We start from the raw sequence: 23,226 nt of genomic DNA on the forward strand, positions 1-23,226 counted from the left end.
TCATTTATTTTAGGCCCCCCAAAAAAGGAAAAAATTAGACTTAATGGCATTTTACTAGTAGCTCAGAGATCCAACAGTTTGCAGGAAATAGAGATGGAATTGTAAGCAAGGGAAATACAGTGAAATTAAACTAGTCTCCACCCAGACACTGTAAGGACAGCTGGGATACTATCCCAGCAATTGGCTACTGCAGTGAATGGCACAGAGAGAAAAGTTTCCAATTCCTCTTAAGGCTCCAAATACCAATTGGCTACTATAGTGGACAACACAGACATAGAAAGTTTTCCAGTTCCTCTTAAAGCCCCAAATACCACACAACCGGCTTCAGCTCTACAAAATACCCTCTCCTTACCCCCTTTTTACCTCCTTCAGGACCTCTTGCTATTTCCCCTAAAAAGTCTTGGTTCTTTTCAGCTACACTGACTCTTGAGCCCCTCCCAGTTCAAGGTATAAAACTCTATTACCAATAAAGTGTAATATACATTAACAGAATAGGTAGAAAGTAATCTTTCATACGAAAACACTAAAAGCCAGAAGAATTTGAATTTTGAATTATAAGCTATGATTTAATTAGGAAATACATTAGCTGTAACAAAATGTTGGACAGACTACAAGAAAACGGGAAATGAACAAGTCTTATTCAAAAACAAATGAAATAATGATGAGTAGGATTCACGAGCCTTGTTAACTCTGCTGTGCCATTTTAATGATGGACTACATTGTAAATGAGCCGCTATGTTTAAGCCGAAAGGTCTGTTGAGGTGATAAGTTTTCGAACAATTTCCACAATCCCACAAAGAAAAGTCAAGTGAAGGTCAAGGAAAGCCGTATGTTCTAAATTACAGAATCAACAACTGTATTTCTTGTCATTCATCACATTTCAGTCATAAAAGACATTACCTCAACAACAGGTGTATTTTCCTGGAGATCAGTTTTGTGCGAAGCCAGTAAACCAATCACCCGAGCAACGTTGGCCCATCTGTAAATGGAGAGAAAACAGGCTCTGAAGAGAAGAGTCAGGGACCGAGGAAACTAACCCCAGCTAGTTACATTATGCAATGATGAGCATTAGATATAAGACTGTGAAAGAAAAATTGAATGTGACAGGTCAGGCCCACACTCCCCCATGTACACAGCCCAGAGAATCTCTTCCTCGTATACACAGGGAGACATGAACTGTAATGTCTGCTGCAATTCTGCAACAGCAACAAAATTTAAACAAGTTATGGTGTAATAGTAAAAGGAAAAATAAAATTTTTTAAAAGCCTTAACCAGAGAAAAGAGCAACACAGTAATTAATCATTTTATTGCTGAGTACAGAGGCATTTGGCTAAAGGTCTCTTTTCTACTTGTTAGTAGATCAGTGAGTTTCTACGTAAGTGCTAAATATCTGAACAATAACATATCTGCATGTATTCATTTTAAAAGAAATTTTTACAATCAAAAGTTTTAAAAATATTATACTATTTCCATAAACACTAGTCTTAATGAGGTGTTCCTTTAGTATCCAGCAGAAAACTGAATTTGATAAATCACAATTAATAAATCACATTCAGTGTGATTTGAAAAGGTATTTCATGCAGAAAAATTAGTTTTGATGAGATTTTTTTCTAATTGAAACAAATGGTGAGTTGATGAGAACTGCACTCATTGAGTGATGTCTGCATGTTGTCTGGAATAATCAATATGTACCTTAGTCAGCTTTTATTTTTTACCTTCTTAAAATAAACCTATGTGGCACCCATGGAGGAAAACAAATCAGACTCAGAGAAGTACTTCAGGGAAAATGTCTGCGTTATCACAACTCTAACATACATAAATAATTCTTAGAAATTTCAACACTTATTAAATTGCCCATTAAAATTTCTTAACATATACAAATTAAAGAAGACCTAGGCAATTGTAGAACTAGCATGCTACCTCTGAATAAAAAGATTATAGTTTAAAAGTAATCATTTTGCCAAATATCTGTAGGATAATTGGAAAAGCCATCCTCCCACCTCAACCCCCCAAGTAGCTGGGACTACAGGCGTGCACGACCACGCTCAGCTAATTTTTTTTACTTTTTGTAGAGATGGGGTCTCGCTATGATGCCCAGGCTGGTCTTGAGCTCCTGACAAACAATCCTCCCATCTCAGCCTCCCAAACTGCTGCGATTACAGGTCTGAGCCACTGCACCTGCCTGTCTATCTCTTTTCAAAGACAAGCTCAAAATACTTTTGAAATGCTGAACCATTTTTCAATCCATAAAAGTAAATAATGGCTACCAGATTTAATCAATGGAAATAAAAATGTATCAACAAGCCAATTATTTTCCCTAATATGACCAAAACAATTCCTATTAGAACAAAAGAAAACACACTACCTAAAAACCCTATACTTTTAAAATAGAAACTTTAAATAGCTTATGAATAGTCACTTTTTACCAAAATCCTAAATACAAGTACCACATGCCCCATAGACAACACCCTCACAGTACAGGTTCCTTCTCAAAATTCAGGTTTTCTCAGGTCACCACTCCAGGTGCCCCCAGTGACTTGACACTGTACCTCAGAACCAACCCATCTCCATGATGGCATCTAAGGCACCACTGTCTACCAAACCTTCGTGCACTGACAAATGTCCCACATCTGCACTGTTCAATCCAGTATCCACTAGACACATGACTATCAAGCACATAATATATGACACACGCAAGTGAGGAACAAAATATTTACTTAAATTAATTTTTTTTTTTTTGGGAGACAGGGTCATCCAAGCTAGAGAGCAGTGGCGCAGTCTCCGCTCACTGCAATGCCTCCTGGGCTCAAGTAATCCTCCCAAATAGCCGGGACTATAGGTGTGTGTCACCACACCTGGCTAATTTTTGTATTTTTAGTAAAAACGGGGTTTCGTCATGTTGTCCAGGCTGGTCTTGAACTCCTGAGCTCAACTGATCTGCCCACCTCAGCCTCCCAAAGTGCTGGGATTATAGGCGTGAGCCACTGTATTTGGCCTTAATTTTTATTTTAAAAATTACCCCCACAGTTGAGGGTGAGGGAGACAGTACCCTGGGGTAATTACTCATCTTTCATGTGCCTAGTCCTGGTTACCTCATAAGTAGGACCAATAACAATACATACCTCATGTTGTTAAAAGAATCAAAGGAGATAATCCATGTGCAGAAAGTACCATTGTGTCTGACAATACATGCTGAATGAGTAAGCTACTATTAATTTAATTAATTTAAATAACCCCCATGAAGTGAATGGCTACCACATTAGAGCAGAACTAAAATTTTGCAGTTACTTATTCATTCATTGACTGTTTTATTGTCTGTCTCCCCGACCAGCCCAGAAGATCCATGAAGGCAGGGCTGTATCCCGATCGCCACTGTGACACCTAGACAGTGCTTGGAGCGCACTCGGGCATCTAAAAACGTTTGTTGTACAAATATACCAACATCAAAAGCAAAATAAACACATTACTAGGAAAGGAGTGCATAAAAGTATGGCTGTACAAGGCAAACAAAACGCAAACAGGATTGCCAATGTAAATCTCAGCAGAATTCAAGGCTAAACTCTTCAGAAAAAGATTCCCTTTAAACTAAACACCATATGACCTACAAAAGATCTAAGGTGTGAATCTTTATACACCAAATAACAAAGCACGCAAAGTAAACCCATGGCAGTGGTAAACTTCAATTTTCTTCTCTTCCAAGCACAGAGAGAAGGCAATAATGAATATATTAATCAATACATTCACACATTCAAGCATCCTAAATAAAACTAATGAAGTCAAAGTAACAGACGTATCTATCAAACTCTACACCCTACAAACAGTGACCACCCTTACTCAGTGGGAGGCTGCATAGGATGGTGTCTAACACTCTAGAATTCAAAGTCTTGGACCTAGCTCTGGCCCACCATTGGAGGTGAGGGAGACAGTACCCTGGGATAATTACTCATCTTTCATGGGCCTGGTAGGCACAGCAAGTAGGACCAATAATAATATGTACCTCATGTTGTTCTAAGAATCAGGAGATAATCCACATGCAGAAATTACCACTGTGTCCTAACAATTTGTGCTGACTGAGCAAGCTACTAGTACTACATTATTATCAATAGTTGACTACATTCATGGCATACATTAAAAATGATTTTATATTGGACCACAAAGATAAATTATTAGAATTCCCTAGGGCAGAAATTATAAAGGACTCATTTTGATGTAGTAAAAGGAAAAAAGTAAAAATAACAAATACAAATCAAAAAACCTAAACACGTGTGGAGTTAAAAGCACTTCTCCTGGGCATGGTGGCTCACGCCTGTAATCCTAGCACTTTGGGAGGCCAGGGCAGGCTGATTACTTGAGGTCAGAAGTTCAAAACCAGCCTGGCCAACATGGTGAAATGCCATCTCTACTAAAAAATACAAAAATTAGTCAGGCGTGGTGGTGGGCACCTGTAATCCCAGCTACTTGGGAGGCTGAGGCAGGAGAATCGCTTGAACCCAGGAGGAGGAGGTTGCAGTGAGCTGAGATCGTGCCACTGCACTCCAGCCTGGGCAACAGAGCAAGACTCCGTCTCAAAAATAAATAAACAAATAAAATAAAGCACTTCTAAACCTTATACATCATATTAAAAAATGAAAACTTTGGCCGGGTACAGTGGTTCACACCTGTAATCCCCAGCACTTTAGGAGGACAAGATGGAAGGATCACTAAGGCCAGGAGTTCAAGACCAGCCTGGCCAACAAAGTGAGACCCTGTCTCTAAAAAAAAAAAAAAAAATTTAATTTAGCCAGGCATGGTGGCATGTACCTGTAGTCCCATTCCAGTCTGGGGAACACAGTGAGACCCTATTTTTTTTAGAGTGAGTCTCTAAAAATAATAATAATAAAAACTACATAAAAGAAACAAAAGGAAAAATAAAAGGGAAAAGGAAAGAAAGAAAGCATCCGTAAATCACAATCGTGTAAGTAACACAGATGCAAACTTATGAGATATTCTCTGTCTTTAATGATTGCACACTAAACACTCGACACTCACTTTTATGAACCCTCTAGAGTCTCTAAAATACAAGCTCTTTTTATTAAATGATAATTGGAAACAAAAAGGAGGGCTAAAAGTGGACTAGAAAGTTTGAGAAAATCTCAGATGACATGCACAAATAGAATTAAGACTGACAGAGAATCAATAAAGGAATCCCCTAAGAACCACAGGTAGACAGACGTTCCCAAGGAAGCCTCAGGGACTTGGAATAAACTAAGACAAAAAGAAAGAATGAGCCACAGGACAATAATCAGATTAAACAACTGCACAAGGAAAAATTGTGTCCTTGTACAAGGAACAGCAGAGCCAATCAGGTCGTGTCTCTTTCCCATCTCCCTTCCCTGGTACACAGAATAAACCCTGCAGCCCTGGCCTCCTGGGTAAACGTGGAAAATCATTCCTACAGTGAGCAATCCACCTTGCTCACTGGATGGATGGATGTGGGAAGCAGCGACTGTGGTCCTCCAGATACCGAAGCGGGGAAGGGAATAAATGAGGAAAGCCAGCTCCACTGCAAAGAAAAACCCACCCTGGCAATTGCAGAGGCCTCCAGCCTGCCTACTGATCTTCAGCCAGCTGGAATCCCAAATTAAAGTCAACCAGTCAGCAGTCCTCACCTACCCACATACCAGCCCTTTCTTTAAAGGAGAAGCTATTGGAGAAAGAGACTTAGGCAAGAATAAAGGAAACCCATGTTGCCAACTTCTATACCAATCAATTTAATCATTTATTCATAATATAAATGAAGAACCAGAGATCACCAGGCATTTGAGAAATAAACAGCATTAAAAAGCAGAACCATGATGAAAAAGAAGTGACCTGCAAGTTCAAGAGATAAGAATACAATGTTCATAATCCTAATTTTGTTCCCTTTTTTTCAAAGTCCAGGTTCCAGGCTTATATTATATAATCCTAATGTTCAGCCTTAAATATTAATAACAATATTTAATTCTAAATTCTGCTCCAAGACGAGGATTTTTATAATCCTAATATTTATCCTCAAATTCAAAAGTATATTATACACCAAATATAGGCAGCTAGGAAAAAGGACCAATCAGAGAAAAAGAAAATGAACAAAAACTTTCAAATATGATTGTTGAAATTAAAAAATTAACTGGAAATCCTAAATAATAAAATGAGTGGGGATAAATACCAAGTTTGAGAGCTCAAAGATAAAGTCAAGGAAGAGCAATAAAAGAAGAAAGTTTGCATGGACACAAAGAGGGAACAGTCGACACTGGGGCCTATTTAGGGTGGAGGGTGGGAGAAGGGAGAGGATCAGAAAAAAACGATTGGTCCTTACCAAGCTTAGTGCCTGGGTGACCAAATAATCCGTACAACAAACCCCCATAACATGAGTTTACCTATATAACAAACCTGCATATGTACCCCTGAACCTAAAATAAAAGTTTAACAAAGAGACTTTGGCAGTTTTTCAAAAGGTTCAACACAGTTACCATTTTATCCAGCAATCTCACTACTGTAGGAGAAATAAAAACGTATATGTTCACACAAAACCTTGTGGACACATGTTCAGGGCACCATTATTCATAACAGCCAAATGTGGAAACAACCCCAAATGTCCATCAAGACCACATAAGCAAAATGTGGAATAGCCATACAAAGATTATTCAGCTGGAAAAAGAATGAAGTACTCACACATTCCACAATACGGAGGAACCTTGAAAACATTATGCTAAATGACAGAAGCTAGACACAAAAGGCCACATACTGTATGATTCCATTTATATGAAATATCAAGAATAGCAAATCAGCTGACAAGAAGTAGATTAGTTGTTGCTAGGGGTTGGAGAAGAATGGGTACTGGGTTTCACTGGGTGAGAAAACTTCTGAAATTAGATAGTGGCGATGGTTGAACAGTTTTCAATATACTGACACCTACTGAACTGTACACATTAAAATGGTGAATTTTATGGTATGTGAATTATATCTCAATAAATAAGAGAAAGTGAGAAAGCAAAAGAAAATTTGAAAGAAGAGTCAAGAGACACAAACTCCCACACCCATCCTGTAGGGGTTTCAGGAACAGAAAAAGGGTGAAATAGAGAGGAAGAAATCTAGGAAGTAATATAATAGCTAAAGGAGGGGTGAGGAGGCTGGGCATTGTGGCTCACACCTGTAATCCCAGCACTTTGGGAGGCCAAGGCAGGAGGATCACATGAGGTCAGGAGTTCGAGACCAGCCTGGCCAACATGGTGAAAACCCATCTCTAAACTAAAAATACAAAAATTAGCTGGGCATGGTGGCGTACACCTGTAATCCCAGCTACTTATGAGGCTAAGGCAGGAGAACTGCTTGAACCCGGGAGGCGGAGGTTGCAGTGAGCCAAGATTGCGCCACTGCACTCCAGCCTGGGCAACAGAGCAAGACTCTATCTCAAAATAAAAGGAAAGAAAAGACGGGAAGGGAGGGACGGGAGGAGGGAAGGAAGGGACGGGAGGGAGGGAGAGAGAGAGGAAGGGAAGAAGGAAGGAAGGAAGGAATTAAGGAAGGAAGGAAGGAAAGAAGGAAGGAAGGAAGCAGGCAGGCAGAAGCAAATTAGTAAAAAGAGATGGCAGGCAGGCAGGCTGAAGCAAATTAGTAAAATGAAATTCCTAGAGACAATCTAGTAAAATTTACAGGCCTGGAATAAAAAGAAAAGCTAACTCAAAAAAGACATACAAAATAGGGAGGAAAAAAGAATGTAAGGTTGACCCCCAAGTCCTACAGAGCTACAGTTAGTACAGAGAAGACAGCTCAAACTCCAAAGCATGGCACAGAGGTAAGCCACTGAGAGGCCTTCTTGAAAACAAAACAAAACAAAAAATCTACCAGCTGGGTGCGGTGGCTCACACCTATAATCCCAGCACTTTGGGGGGCCAAAGCGGGTGGATCACCTGAGGTCAGGAGTTCAAGACCATCTGGCCAACACGGTGAAACCTCGTCTCTACAAAAATACAAAAATTGCTGGGCATGATGGCAGGTGCCTGTAATCCCAGCTACTTGGGAGGCTGAGATGGAAAGATCGCTTGAACCTGGGAGGCAGAGGTTGCAGTGAGTCGAGATCACGCCACTGCACTCCAGCGTGGGCAACAGAGCGAGACTCAATCTCAAAAAAAAAAAAAAATTGGCAAATGACTTGACTAGACCTTTCTCCAAGGAAGATATACAAATAGCCTACAATCACACAAAAAGATGTTCAACATCACTAGTCACAAAATACAAATAAAACACATGAGATACTAACTTCACACCCATCAGGTGTGAAAACACTAATGTTCATAGCAGCATTGTTCACAATAGCCAAAAGATATAAACACGCCAGTGCCCAACAACAGATGAAAAGATAAACTGTGGTATATTACATACAAAGGGATATTATTCAGCCTTAAAAAGGAATGAAATGCTGACACATGTTAGTTACAACATGGATAAACCTTGCAAATGAAACCAGCCCAATTGTCCTATAGAACTGATGTTTACAGTCTTTTAAAATAAAGATAGAAATTGACCCTCCCAGTCTTAAAACTTGAGAAAGTTACATTTGTCTTATCTGAGTTCCTTTTTTGGGAAACAAACCATCAGGCCTCCCAGATAGTTATCAAGGAACTGAAACTTACCAGATCACCACATCTGGACCATAAGACACCAGACCACCTCACCCATCACAATTGCCTAACCAACTACCTGCTTCCTGTCAACCAACTCCTCTCCCTCACCCTTCCCTAACTCCTGTTTTCCCATACGTGGTTACATTTCTTCCCTGCTAAATAAACCCCTGGTTTTAGTCAGTCGAGGAGACAAATTTGAGATTGATCTCCCATCTCCTTAGCTGCAGTACCCAATTGAAGCCTTCTTCCCTAGCAACACTCATCGTCTCCGTGATTGGCTTTCTGAGCTGTGAGCAACAGGACCTAGACCAAACCCCTCGATGTTTCAGTAGCAATATGAGGTACTCACCATAAGCAAATTCACCAAGATAGAATAAGTAGAGTATAGGTTACCAGGACTGGGGAAGCGAAAGGAAACGGGAAGTTATGTTTAATGGGTAAAGAGCTTCTGTTTAAGATGACGAAAAAGTTCTGGAAATGAATAGTGGTGATGGTTACACAACAATGGGAATGAACTAAATGTCACTGTACACATAAAAATAGCTAAAATGGAACATTTTAAATTATGTGTAATTTACAAGTAACACATTTTAAAGTTACAGTATTACACTATTACTATATATGAATTATACCTCATAAAGTTGATTGGCAAGGATAAAAGGATATACAATTTGATAAATACTCAACGTTGGAAGTTCTAACAAAAGGCATTTTAAACACATTGACTGGGATTATCTATTGATACAATGTTTTTTTAAGAGTATTTCAGCAATTTTTCAGAAGTCACAAAGATATTTACTGCCTTCTACCCATTTGTTCTAGTTCTATGAATCTTTCCTAAAGGGAAAAAGAAAAAGCGGGCACGAAGATTTAATCTCAAAAACGTTCATCAAAATGTTGTTTACAACATTATAATACTATCCAAAAATAGTAAACAAAATGATCAGATATTCACAACATATAAAACGTTTACCTTAAGTATTATGTATTTTATTTGAAAATGTTGATAACATTTAAAATACATAATATATATGTTATGGGGGAAAACAAACATAAAAAACTATATCATGTGATTCTAATTTTTTATAAGCAAAACAAAACTAAGTATCTACTTCAATAATAATTATCTCCCAGACTAAGTTAAGGACCCTTTATCATATGCTATCAAGGTAATATAACCCGAGGTCAGAGAAAACCTCGCTGGAAGTGGCTTTGGATGGAGAAAGAGAATAAAAGAAGATTCCTACCAGAGAACTTGTCTACCTCAGTATCATTTTATTCAAATTAAAACTGTTTTACAATCAAACCTCAATTTTTAAAAGTGGGGGAAAAAACAGTATGTGTTAATTTTGGTATCCAAGGGGATACTAGAACCATTCTCCTGGCAGATACAGAGGGATGACTGTTATCGGAAATGATTTGGAATGTCTGTCTGAAAATGTCAGCAGGGAGCACCCCATTCAGGTATATAACACGTTTTAAATAAAAGTGTTTAAATACATATTTCATTGATTCATTTTTAATGAGCACACCATAAGCCTTCTCAAAGTATTAAATGCTCAACCATTACCTAAAAATCCTCCTTTCTATAACCAGATTTTACTTTGGGAGAGTAACATTAGAAGACGTATAATAAGAATTACCCTTATTATTAAACATTTTCTAAACTCCTATTGTTTCAACCATATTTCACCAGCATAGAAGAATAATTATTATACCACTGCCACAATTCACAAAATCCTTTCACCTCCGTTTTTTCATGTGCCTGTCCTAACAATCAGGAGATAAGCAAGCTTCATGATAATAACTACAACCTCTACAACCTCAACCCCACTGTCAATGAAATACCCACTAAGAATCAGGCACTATATGGCCAGGCACGGTGGCTCATGCCTGTAATCCCAGCACTTTGGGAGGCTGAGGTGGGCAGATCACGAGGTCAGGAGATCGAGACCACGGTGAAAAAAATTAGCCGGGCGGGCGCAGTGGCGGGCGCCTGTAGTCCCAGCTACTCAGGAGGCTGAGGCAGGAGAACGGCATGAACCCGGGAGGCGGAGCTTGCAGTGAGCTGAGATCCCACCACTGCACTCCAGCCTGGGTGACAGAGGGAGATGCCGACTCAAAAAAAAAAAAAAAAGAAAGAAAGAAACAGGCACTATACCAGGTATCTCACATATTTACTACATTCAAAGTTGAATAATTACCAAAAATCTATGAAGTAGTTATCCCATCCCAATTTTACAGATGAGGAAACTGCGGCTCAGCAATTAAAGTAATTGGCCCAGAAAGCAGATCTTTGATCCACACCCAGGTCTGTCTGAATCCTAAACCTATGCCATTTCCTTGTCCCACCCACACTCCCCAGGAAACAGAGATTGAGAAAAAGATAATCAATTGGCCAAGTCTTATAGGCAACAGGAACCCAGAGCCTTCTAACACTTGATCTACGGTGCTTTCCACCTGGTATGTTGCTTCCATAAAAAGTAAGGACACTTCCTTCCATTGGGAGTTTATAAATCATAATCTCATTAGCTTATAAATAACATCATAGGGAAGCTATATGCTACATAGGGACAGATAAGGGTGCCCAAGGGAAACTTTGAGGAAGTATAACTAAATTAATACACAGGGATCAGGGTTGAAGTATTTTGTAACCAATACTCAAAACAGTAACAGTTAGCCTGGCACAGTGGCTCACGCCTGTAATCCTAACACTTTGGGAGTCAGAGATGGGAGAATCACTTGAGCCCAGGAGTTGGAAACCAGCCTGGGCAACATAGTGAGAGACCTTGTCTCTACGAAAATAAAAAAACAACAACAGTTAATAAAGTTTCCAGGAGTAGCTTAGATAATCCCAGAATCATATTTATATTAGGAGAAGGGCTATTTTTAAATATTCTAAAGTTTATAATTGGAATGCCCATAAAAATTGCCTATGAGTAGATTCATCATTACATCAGAAAAATTTATGATAATTACTTAGGACTCTGCTTTTGATAAATATGTATGCTGTAACTACTTAATAAAACCATGAGAAATAATTTTTAAAATGTAAATGTTACTTACATATCACAGTTTGCAGCTATCCACAAATGCTGGATTAGCAATTGGAACTAGAATAAAAAATGTAAATGTAAAAAAAGAAAAAATTAAAATATTTAAGTCATGAAACACAGAAAGTGACAGCAAAGTTAACAGCTCAGATCTTTATAAAAAGGAAATTTATACTGTATACCAAAAATGATATTTGCTAAATTACAAAGGCACTTGTATATGAATAAGATTAAAATAAAAACTAAGAACAGTACTTTTAGTTTCTCCTACCACTTTATATTCTCTAAATGACAGCCCTTACCTGATAGACACACGCCAACTATCAAAAAAAGCAATCTTTTTTTTTTTTTTTTTTTGAGACAGAGTCTTGCTTTGTCGCCCAGGCTGGAGTGCAGTGGCGCGATCTCGGCTCACTGCAAGCTCCACCTCCCGGGTTCACGCCATTCTCCTGCCTCAACCTCCCGAGTAGCTGGGACTACAGGCGCCCAGTACCACGCCTGGCTAATTTTTTGTATTTTTAGTAGAGACGGGGTTTCATCGTGTTAGCCAGGATGGTCTCGATCTCCTGACCTCGTGATCCGCCCGCCTCGGCCTCCCAAAGTGCTGGGATTACAGGCGTGAGCCACCGCGCCTGGCCCAAAAAAAGCAATCTTAATACTATCCTGGAAGCAAGTGAACTTACATTTTTTTCAAGCCAATTCCCAAATGAGGGCCCACTACAGAAAACACCTCCGAACCACTGTAATTCCTTTCTGAGGATGACTCCAAACACTCTGCCAATCGATGCTAAACATGAGCCAAAAGAAACAAAAAAACTCTGACAAATTCCCATGAGCTTACCAATGGACCAAGATAGTCCAAAAAGTAATATTCCCAGAGGATAGGAAAAAAATGTCTTAGAGGGTTGATGTCTGCCTTCAATGTCACAGCAGAAACCTTGCAGTTTACCAGATGACCCAGTAAAGGAACCAACACCCACAACCCGTTCCACATGGGCAGTTCCTTCCAGTCACTGATGAGAAGGGAAAAGGTCTGTCTTATGATATCACATTTTTTTTGTTGTTTTTTTTTTTTTTTTTTTTTTTTGAGATGGAGTTTCGCTCTTTTTGCCCAGGCTGGGGTGCAATGGCATGATCACGGCTCACTGCGACTTCTGGCTCCTGGGTTCAAGTGATTCTCCTGTCTCAGCCTCCCAAGTAGCTAGGAGTACAGGAGTGCGCCACCACGCCCTGCTAATTTTGTATTTTTAGTAGAGATGGGGTTTCGCAATATTGGCCAGGCTGGTTTCAAACTGCTGACCTCAGGTGATCCACCTGCCTCGGCCTCCCAAAGTACTGAGATTACAGGCGTTCATTCCAGTCACTGATGAGAAGGTAAAAGATCTGTCTTATGATATCACGCCCAGCCTGATTTCACATATTTTTTAAAAATCTTACAAGTTAACATAAAATGGAAACCTGAGTATTACAAACAACAACAACAAAAAGTTCAAAATCACCGTCTACTCTTATCTACTTTAAGACGTAAGGATTAAGCAGAGGATAATTTGCATAAACCTAAAATCGTGATAAATCAGTTTTTTCATGGCAGTTAAATCAAATTGCTATTTTAGCACTTGTTTGAGCCTCTATAAAAACATACATTTAAATGCATAAGTCATGTCACAGAGGCCTACCAGCGGGGAAAGGAGGAGCCTGGTGGCCACCTCCTGGTGACCAGCCACCACGCACAAACAGCAAAGGAGATTAAGCTTGGCTCAGGAGGTCCCCGAGCTCTTCTCACTGGAGTTGATCTGCGAGCACACTTGTTACAAAAAGTCATTCCAATCTTGGTCTTTCAGAAATTATAACTTATCCATTGCCAAGGAAAGAAAATAACAGAAGTATGATGATGAGAAAAACAACTGCTGGAAACATTACATGAGAAATAAACACAGAGTTACGACAGCTAAGATGAGGACAAAGAAAACATTACTCTGTCAACACCAAAAATACTCCAAAGATGACACTACTTCTATTTGTCCTTCTATATTCCTCATCTCTTTATCTATCCATGGAAACTTTTTAAACACTTCAATGGAAAACTATGCTTTCAAACCAAGCAGATGTCTAAAGCAGAATTGTCTCACAACCTAGATTATAACAAAATGCAAAGTTCAATACAACTGAAGTAAAAGACAAAAAAGCCTTCGTATAAATAAATCAACTCTCAGATATTGAGAAAAGCACAAACCACACAGTTATTAAAAAGTTCCAATGAAATTACTGTAAAAAAATAATGAGGATAACATGATAGCTAAAATCACCTGAAATTCCTACCTCCATATCCCTATAAAAAAAGGGCAAAATCTAGGAAATGTGATACTCCCTAAAATTTTTTGCTAACATGTTTTTGCTGATCTCAATCTTTAGACAAAGAAATTGTAAATATAATTTCCTAAGTAACTCAAAGAAGAAAAAGGAAATAGTATTTCCCGATAATAATTCTCTAGGTTTGCATAAATAGACCTACTTGGCACTGAAAGCACTATTAATATTTTGCTTCACTTTGGTCTTTCAAAAACGTCCTTCTCCACAGGTTTTTTTGGTTGTTTTTATCAGTAATTAAGTTGACTGATATAAACCCTTAGCTGGTTTATTTAAACCTAAATATATTTTAAATTTACTTCAAATCATAGATTCTAATCTAGCCACAATGAATAATTTTCCCCAAATTGAGTTTAACAGCTTAAAATATAATTTGTAAAAAAAAAAGTTTAAGGTATGTAAAAATTTCTGACTTTCACCCTAAATAAGATTTTCATTAGCTCAACAGGAATGTAATAATTATCCCTTAAGTATCTCCACTCCCACACCATCTCCACAGTCAGGAACCACCTAGTCCCGTTCTCAAATGTCCTGGTCCCGCTAATAGAATCCCAATCCTTCCTTGTTGTCCCCAACCCTGTGCACCTACACCTGCCATAAATGGTGGAAATTCAACCAGCTCTATGAACAGAAGGGAGGAGGCCCCCCACCCACTCTACAGGAAAACTTGCCCAGATCTACAGGAACCTCCCCACACACAAGAGGACAGGGCAGCCCAGACTCAGCTGAGAAATGTCAACAGCTGGCACAAATGAATTACAGATTATTTACAATTCACATAACACTGACCCAAGAATATAACCAATTGTCAAGACAAAATAAATTTAGTTATTCACATACAAATATTCATTTGTGAATAAATTTCATATTCGTATCTGTATACAGACAGTCTACATGTTCGATAACTCCTTTATGATCCTACCTGAAAATGCTGGTAGATGCAATATTTTTGCATCAAATTTAACCGATGGTGGTTGTTTCATTATCTGTGGTTAAAAAAAAAAAAAACTTTTGAGGCAATTTTAAAGATGGATATCTGTCTCCTTATATGTCCCTTATATCAGATAATAAATCAATGAGGACAAAAAAAGAATGTGTAAAATTTGTTACCAAAAACAATAAGAACGATGCCTTTTCAGATTAAAACATACATATATAGATAATAATTTATTTTTAAAAATTATTTCAATTGATATCTGTAATAAAATAAAGCTTCAAAGAAAAAATTCACCCCATCCTGGCTTACTTTTTAGGTAATTTACCTCTAATTAGAAATTCAGTCTTTCAACAAATATCTATTGCTTACCTGCCAAGGTAAGGCTCTATGCCAAGTGCTAAGGGGGATACAAAGATATAAAAGACACAATCCTATTTTCAGCGAGCTGACTTTCTGGTTGGGAAGATGAGACAAACATTTGATAAACAACAAAATATTTCACAATTCAAAAGAGGCAGGACATAACTACAGACAAAACCCTGGACAGAAAGAATTTTTTTTGTAAATAGTAGTTTAGAGAATACAGCAAGCACTTTACTTGATATAGTTGACACCGGGTTTACGGAAGAGGTAGAAGGTGGGTTGAGGTCTTGAAGGATGGCTAGAACTTTATGGTTATATCAGAGAAGACACCATTCAAGGAAGCCATAATAGCATGAATTGGAAAGTGCATAATTTATTTGAGAAATGTGAAGAAACCATGTAGTTGGATCCATGAGCTTAGGACAGCCAGATACTGCATCTTGAGACTTTTAATTAAAAATTCAACCATCATTTCTATACCTAACTTCTGAAAAACTTCTATATGTAATATTTTTAAAACCTTTACTAATTAAGTAACCAGCATTACTGTATTTACTGTAGTATTCTTACTAAAATGCACATTCTCATTCTAATCTCATAATCCAAATTCATAATCTCATTCGAGTCATGAGAAACCCTTAGACAAACCTAAATTAAGGGACATTCTTCAAAACACCCAACCAGTTACTCTTCAAAGTGTCAAGGACTTGAGTCATACGTTTTATAACATGTATTACAAAAACATACAAAGGCCAGGTGCCGTGGCTCACGCCTGTAATCCCAGCACTTTGGGAGGCCTAGGCAGGTGGATCATGAGGTCAGGAGTTCAAGACCAGCCTGGCCAACATGGTAAAACCCCATCTCTACTAAAACTACAAAACTTAGCCAGGTGCAGTGGCAGGTGCCTGTAATCCTAGCTACTCAGGAGGCTGAGGCAGGAGAATAGCTTGAACCCGGTCGGCAGAGGTTGCAGTGAGCTGAGATCGTGCCACTACACTCCAGCCTGGGTGACAAAAAACAAAACAAAACAAAATAAAAGACAAACTGTCAAGGTCATGAAAGACAAGCAAAGTCTGAGAAATTCTGACAAAACCGTGAAAAACTAGGACAGACTATATGAGACTAAGGAGGCATAACAACTAACTGTAATGTGGGATCCTGGAACAAAAAAAAAAGGACATTAGAGGCAACCGGTAAAATTCAAATGCATTTGGTAGTTAACAGCACTATACTCATGTTTTATTTTTCCCTTTTCAGGAAGAATTCGAAAGGAGCAATCAGGGTATTGCATGCCATCATTACACAGAGATATGAATCAAGTATCATGCAACTCCAACTACCACATTCTACTGCCCTCCAAAAGGAGGAACAGGTAAGGATTATCCCGCCTGACTAACACTATACCAATGTTAATTCCCAGGTTTTGCTAACTATACTATAGACCTATAAGATGTGAACATTAAGAGCAGCTGGGCAAAAGGTATACAGGAGTTCTCAACTATTTTTTAATCTTTTCTCTAAAAGTAGTTTAGAATTAAAAGTTAAACACAAAAATTTCCACTGATGAAGGCTTCCCATAAACTATCAAATATGGTTATAAGAGGAAAAAAGGAAACACAGAATATTGTGTAAAGCAAGCTTGTCCAACCCGCAGCCCGTGGGCTGCATGCGGCCCAAGACGGCTTTGAATATGGCCCAACACAAATTCATAAACTCTCTTAAAACATTGTAAGAATTTTTTTGCAATTTTTTTTTGTTGGTTTTTTAGTTCATCAGCTATTGTTAGTGTATTTTATGTGTGACCCAAGACAATTCTTCTTCCAGTGTGGCCCAGGGAAGCCAAAAGACTGGACACCCCTGGGAAAGATATCACAAATTGTTCTAGAAAGCCCATTTTGAAAATGCGCCAATGCACATCAAACTTAGCATAATAAAGTTACACTGCCAGACATATGAACTCACAAAAAGAATTAGCTCCATCATGAAAAATAGCTAAATCATCTATATAAAATGCTGTCTATCTAGAAAATAAACATGAATCAAAAAACCCTTACATTGTTCTAAACCACACTAATGTTCCCAATGAGATAAGAAAAAAACAGTCATGAATTAATACAGAAAAAGATATTTAAAAAAGAAAAAGAAGGCCAGGTGCGGTGGCTCACGCCTGTAATCCCAGCACTTTGAGAGACCGAGGTGGGTGGATCACAAGGTCAGGAGATCGAGACCATCCTGGCTAACATGGTGAAACCCTGTCTCTACTAAAAATACAAAAAATTAGCAGGGCGTGGTGGCGGGCACCTGTAGTCCCAGCTACTTGGGAGGCTGAGGCAGGAGAATGACATGAACCTGGGAGGCGGAGCTTGCAGTGAGCCAAAATCGTGTCATTGCACTCCAGCCTGTGTGACAGAGCAAGAGTCTGTCTCAAAAAAATAAAAAATAAAAGTAAAACTAAAAAAAAGTAAAAGAAGCAGTAAAGTTAAAATAGAGAATAAGTAGTGGAATGTGAGTATGTTGGGGAGCTGGAAGTCAAGACAAAACAGAGGGACTTAGAAATGCATCTGTTTTTTAAAGTAAATATTCATTATCCCCCAGCAATAAAGTATTATATTCCGAAAGACAAGAAGCAAAAAAACTCACAGTGGTTTAGAAGTACATTGTGAACCATGACTCCTCAAGTTCCCATAGTGTCTTCCCACCGTCTCCCCTGCAGTCTCAACAACCTGTGACAGGGCAGGGCTTCCGTGTGATCTGCCTGCCCAGCCCAGCCTGGTGAGCAGTGCCCTCTGACTGCTTCTGCCTTCAAAACACATCAGAGACTAGAATACTTAGAGTGATTCACATTAGTGCAGATGGAGAAACGATGGGACTGAGAGCTAAGGTCTGAGGTCAAGAGGCTGGCAACCCCTCCGTGGCATGTGGAAGAAAGCAGTAGTGAGAAGCAGAGCTGACTCATTCAAAACAGAGGGGAGAAAACTTAGAACTCCAGTGAAGTGGAAGTGAAGGCAAAGGAAAGGGTTGCAGACAGAGCGGGAGCTGGAAATGCAGACATGCAGCACAAATGAAACAGAAGCAGACAAGAGAAACAGGAAAGATTAGACAGTAAATAATATTCTGAATGAAAATCTTATGGAGATTTCAGATCTCAGTAAAGTCTACAACTCACTTGTCAGAGTGCTTTCTGCACCTTTGGATTGTCAATAATGGGGGTGACAACAAGATCTGAGTCGTGTAGATAAGCTCTCTCATCTGGGATTCCAGGTCCTGCTGACTCAGGTGTCCACTTGTAATCTGAAATGAGAACAAAAATTTGACTTTGTTTCTGTGACTAATATAGAGCTTTAAAACACTGAACTAATACGATGCTGAGGAAGACACCACTGTAAAATATCACCTATATCAATGTACTTCAACTGCTATTCAAGACACTTGCAGTCTCACTTGATTTTCACAAAAATCCTAAACTGTAGGTACCATAATTTCCATTTTACAGATAAAAATATAAAACTCTGAGAAAGTAACTGAATTGCTCATGTTACCATTAAAACTGGCTAGGACTACCAAAAAGATCTTTACAATTCAACGTTCTAAACTGTGATGAGGCAAACTGCTTTTTCGATTACCAGCATGGTTTTTTTTTTTTTTTTTTTTTTTTTAGGGTTGGAGTCTCCGTCTGTCACAAAGGCTGGAGGGCAGTGGTGCAACCCTGGCTCACTGCAACCTCTGCCTCCTGGGTTCAAGTGATTCTCCTGCCTCAGCCTCCCAAGTAGTGGAATTATGGGTGTGCACCACCATGCCCAGCTAATTTTTTTTTTTTTTTTTGAGACAGAGTCTTGCTCTGTCACCAGGCTAGAGTGCAATGGCGTGATCTCAGCTCACCGCAACCTCCGTCTCCTGGGTTAAAGTCATTCTCCTGCCTCAGCCTCTCCAGTAGCTGGGACAAGGTTTCACCACGTTGGCCAGGCTGGTCTCGAACTCCTGGCCTCAGGTGATCCACCTGCCTCGGCCTCCCAAAGTGCTGGGATTATAGGTGTGAGCCACTGCACCCAACCCATGGCTTTATTTTTCATTCATAGAATGCTGATCAATTTACTTCTGCTTTACAGAATATTCAATGTGAAGTTGAAACTGTAACATACAAAAATTTTCAGACTTAAATACAGACCGGTTACCTAAGTGTTAAACCTCAATTATTTATTAAGCCTCATTAGAGATGATACATAATAAAATCAGTCACCAGACATTCACCATCAGTTATTCCTTTGAGATGGTTCTTTGTGCTCTATTTAAACATAATTTGTATTCCTAGTGCTATGCCCCAGTATTTCCCATCAGAAAAAAAAGGATTTATGCTTAAGAACCTTAAAAGAAACAATGACTAGCAAACTAAATAAAATAGAAAAGTAAATCAGTGAAGTAAGGAAGAAGGAAAATAAATTATCCAAAACTAGTGAGGAAGGGTCATAGATAAAGGAACAGAGTTAGCTAAGAAAATTCCTGGAAACCCAAGGTGCCCCTTGCAACTCAGATGAAAGATATACGAAAACACACAAAGAGGCCGAGGCCGAGGCCGGGCACGGTGGCTCAAGCCTGTAATCCCAGCACTTTGGGAGGCCAAGGTGGCCAGATCATGAGGTCAGGAGATCGAGACCATCCTGGCTCACACGGTGAAACCCCGTCTCTACTAAAAAATACAAAAAATTGTTGGGGCGTGGTGGCTGGCGCCTGTAGTCCCAGCTACTCAGGAGGCTGAGGCAGGAGAATGGCATGAACCTGGGAGGCGGAGCTTGCACTGAGCCCAGATTGCACCACTGCACTCCAGCCTGGGTAACAGAGCGAGACTCCCTCTCAAAAAAATAAAAAATTAAAAAATTAAAAAACTACAAACGATAAGCAACATAGAATAGATATGTAAGGAAAGGCTTTAAAAAGGAAAATAAGATCAATATAAACTAAGAAAAAATTATTATAGAACAAAGAGATTCTAGGGAGAAGACAAAAGAGTATCAAAATCACTTCGTAAAGATACTTGTGAATATATTACATGTATAAAACAAAACAGAGGCCAGGCGCGGTGGCTGACGCCTGTAATCCCAAGCACTTTGGGAGGCTGAGGCGGGTGGATCATGAGGTCAGGAGATCAAGACCATGCTGGCTAACATGGTGAAACCGCGTCTCTACTAAAAAATCCGTCTCTACTAAAAACACAAAAGTTAGCCAGGCGTGGTGGCGGGCGCCTGTAATCTCAGCTACTCGGGAGGCTGACGCAGGAGAATCGCTTTAACCAGTGGACTGTCAAGAGAGGTAGGCTGCAGTAAGCCGAGATCGCGCCACTGCACTCCAGCCTGGGCGACAGAGTGAGTGAGACTCTGCCTCAACAAAAAGAAAAAAAGAAAGAAAACTTTTTTTTGAGAGAGAGAGAGAGAGAAGTCTCGCTCTTCTCCCCCAGGTTTGAGTGCAATGGCTCGATCTCAGCTCACTGCAACCTCCGCCTCCCGGGTTCAAACGATTCTCCTGCCTCTGCCTCCCAAATAGCTGGGATTAAGTCGCCTGCCAACACGACCGGCTAATTTTTCTATTTTTTAGTATAGACGGGTTTCACCATGTTGGCCAGGCTGGTCTCCAACTCCTGACCTCAAGTGATCAGCCCGGTTGGCCTCCCAAAATGCTGGGATTACAGGCGTGAGCCACTACGCCCGGCCAAAAAACCGAAAATCTTAAAGGCCTTTCCCCTTCCCCGCCTGGGCTCCAACAACGCGGGAGCCGCCCTGCCCCGCCCTGTCGCGGTCCCGAGAGCAGGTGGGCTGACTGAGGGCGACCATGGGTCCCAAGAGGGCTCCCGCAGCCGCGGGCTCCCACCTCGAGGCGCAGCGACAGGGGCCGAGAGGGGCCAGCAGCCCCCAAGCCAGCCCCGCGCTAGGAGTTGGAGAGACGCGCCCTCCGCCTTCTCCCACCCAAGCCTCTGCCTTGCCAGGCGGGCCAGTTGCGGGAGAAAGGGGCGGGGAACCGCGGCCTCTCTGGGGCAGGTTCCCCTTTGTCCTGGGACTCTGGGCACCCCCTTTCCGCCCTCGCCCTGCCCCGCCAGGCCGCCACCCGGCGACTCACCTTAATGTTGCGGTGGAGCGTGAGCCGCGGCTGTGGCTCCTGGTTCTCCTGGAAGATAGAGGCCAGCAGCTTCAGTCTGGCCTTGAACCCTGACATGGACATCTTCCCCTCACCTCCGGCGGGAGGGGCGCGGAAAAGGAGCCTGTCCCGAGCCGCTGTCATGGCCGCGACCACCAGGCGGGGCCCCCGGCCGAGCTCTCGCGGCTCCACCTCTCCCCGGCGCCGTGACCCTCGTGGGAGCGCGGCTGGAAAAATGGCAAGGGGCACCGAGGACTTGGCGAGAGCTATGTGGCGGCCTGCGGGGCTGCTCCCTTTATAACCGACTCCACCGACAGGAGGCGCGGCTCCCGTCAAGCGGCAGTTTAAAAGGGCAACAGCACCACTGCCCCCGCTACCGCCTGGGAAAGGGCTGCCCCTACCCCGCCCCGGTCCTTGTCGCCCCTCACCTCTTACCCCTCACCCCTCACCCCTCAACCCGGCGCGCCCCGCGCGCACCCGGCGTGCCCGCGCTACCGGCTGCCCCCTCCTCTCTTGACCCAGCACCTTTCCGCCCGACCGATCTGGTCCTTTCCTCACACTCGCGACTGGGCGGCACAACCACCAACTCTGTGTGTGTGTGTGTGTGTGTGTGTGTGTGTGTGTGTGTGTGTGTCCCTGTCCCAAGGGGGCGTGGCTCACGCCTGTAATCCCACCACTTTGGGAGGCTAAGGCGGGCGGATCAGGAGGTCAGGAGATAAGACCATCCTGGCTAACACGGTAAAACCCCGTCTCTACGAAAAAAATACAAAAAATTAGCAGGGCGTGGTGGCGGACGCCTGTAGTCCCAGCTACTTGGGAGGCTGAGGGAGGAGAATGGCGTGAAACCGGGAGGCAGAGCTTGCAGTGAGCTGAGATCGCGCCATTGCACTCCAGCCTGGGCGACAGACCAAGACTCCATATCAAAAAAAAAAAAAAAAAAAAAAAAAAAAAACCTCAAAGGATCACTAGTGGTCAGCAACTATGTGCAAATAAATAGGAAAACCTACCAAAAATGGATAAATTTCCAGACACATCTAACCTACCAAGATTGAACCATGATGAAACCCAAAACCTGAACAAACCAATAACAAATAATGGGATCAAAGTGGTAATAAAAAGTCTCCCAGCAAAGAAAGGCCTGGGACCTGATGATTCACTGCTGAATTCTAGCAAACATTTAAAGAAGAACTAATACCAACCTTACCCAAACGATTCCAAAAATAGAGAAGGAGGGAATACTTGCAAACTCATTCTACAAGGCTAGCATTACCCTGATACCAAAATCAAAGATACAGACCAAAAAAGAAAACTACAGGCCAATATCACTGATGAATATTGATGCAAAAATCCTCAATAAAATACTAGCTAACTGAATTCCACAACACATTAAAGTTGGGGTGCAGTGTCCCAGGTTCACTCAACCCTTCCCGTTTTCCTCTCTGTGTGTCTACTTTGCCGTATTCCCTGGTGGTGGCGGCGATGGCAGTGTTGGTGAATGGGCCTCCCAGGACAAGGGGAAAGTGAGTATGCCCCTTTCTTGCCCCCTGCCAGGCGTCTGCAGCCTGGCACAAGCTCTGGCCAGGTCTCCAACAGGGGACCTGGAGATGTTTTTTTCCAATTTCTGGATTGGTAACTTGAGGCAGATTCTGGGCACTAGAGTCAGAACTAAGAGGAGACTGAATCAGGGGAGTCTGGGGTCCTGAGAGGCAGAGACCTGAAACTGTCTAGAGTGTGTGGGGAG

At 41.1% G+C, this 23,226-nt stretch overlaps 1 protein-coding gene and 1 non-coding gene across 2 annotated transcripts; both read right to left on the bottom strand.

Annotated features, from left to right (window-relative positions):
- Positions 1-545: 545 nt before the first annotated feature.
- On the bottom strand, positions 546-21,868 carry LOC134757309 (serine/threonine-protein kinase ULK4-like). Its single transcript, XM_063698933.1, has 3 exons — positions 21,468-21,868; positions 18,529-18,653; positions 546-979 (listed from the first exon to the last, which is right to left on the bottom strand). Exons 1-3 carry the CDS (start codon positions 21,627-21,629, stop codon positions 874-876), a joined length of 393 nt encoding a protein of 130 aa, XP_063555003.1. The 5' UTR covers positions 21,630-21,868; the 3' UTR covers positions 546-873.
- On the bottom strand, positions 16,625-16,757 carry LOC129527302 (U8 small nucleolar RNA). Its single transcript, XR_008672275.1, has one exon. It is a non-coding gene; the product is annotated as a U8 small nucleolar RNA (small nucleolar RNA).
- Positions 21,869-23,226: the final 1,358 nt, after the last annotated feature.

The sequence above is a fragment of the Gorilla gorilla genome, chromosome 16 (genome assembly GCF_029281585.2).
Source record: "Gorilla gorilla gorilla isolate KB3781 chromosome 16, NHGRI_mGorGor1-v2.1_pri, whole genome shotgun sequence".
In the NCBI taxonomy this organism is placed as follows: domain Eukaryota; kingdom Metazoa; phylum Chordata; class Mammalia; order Primates; family Hominidae; genus Gorilla; species Gorilla gorilla.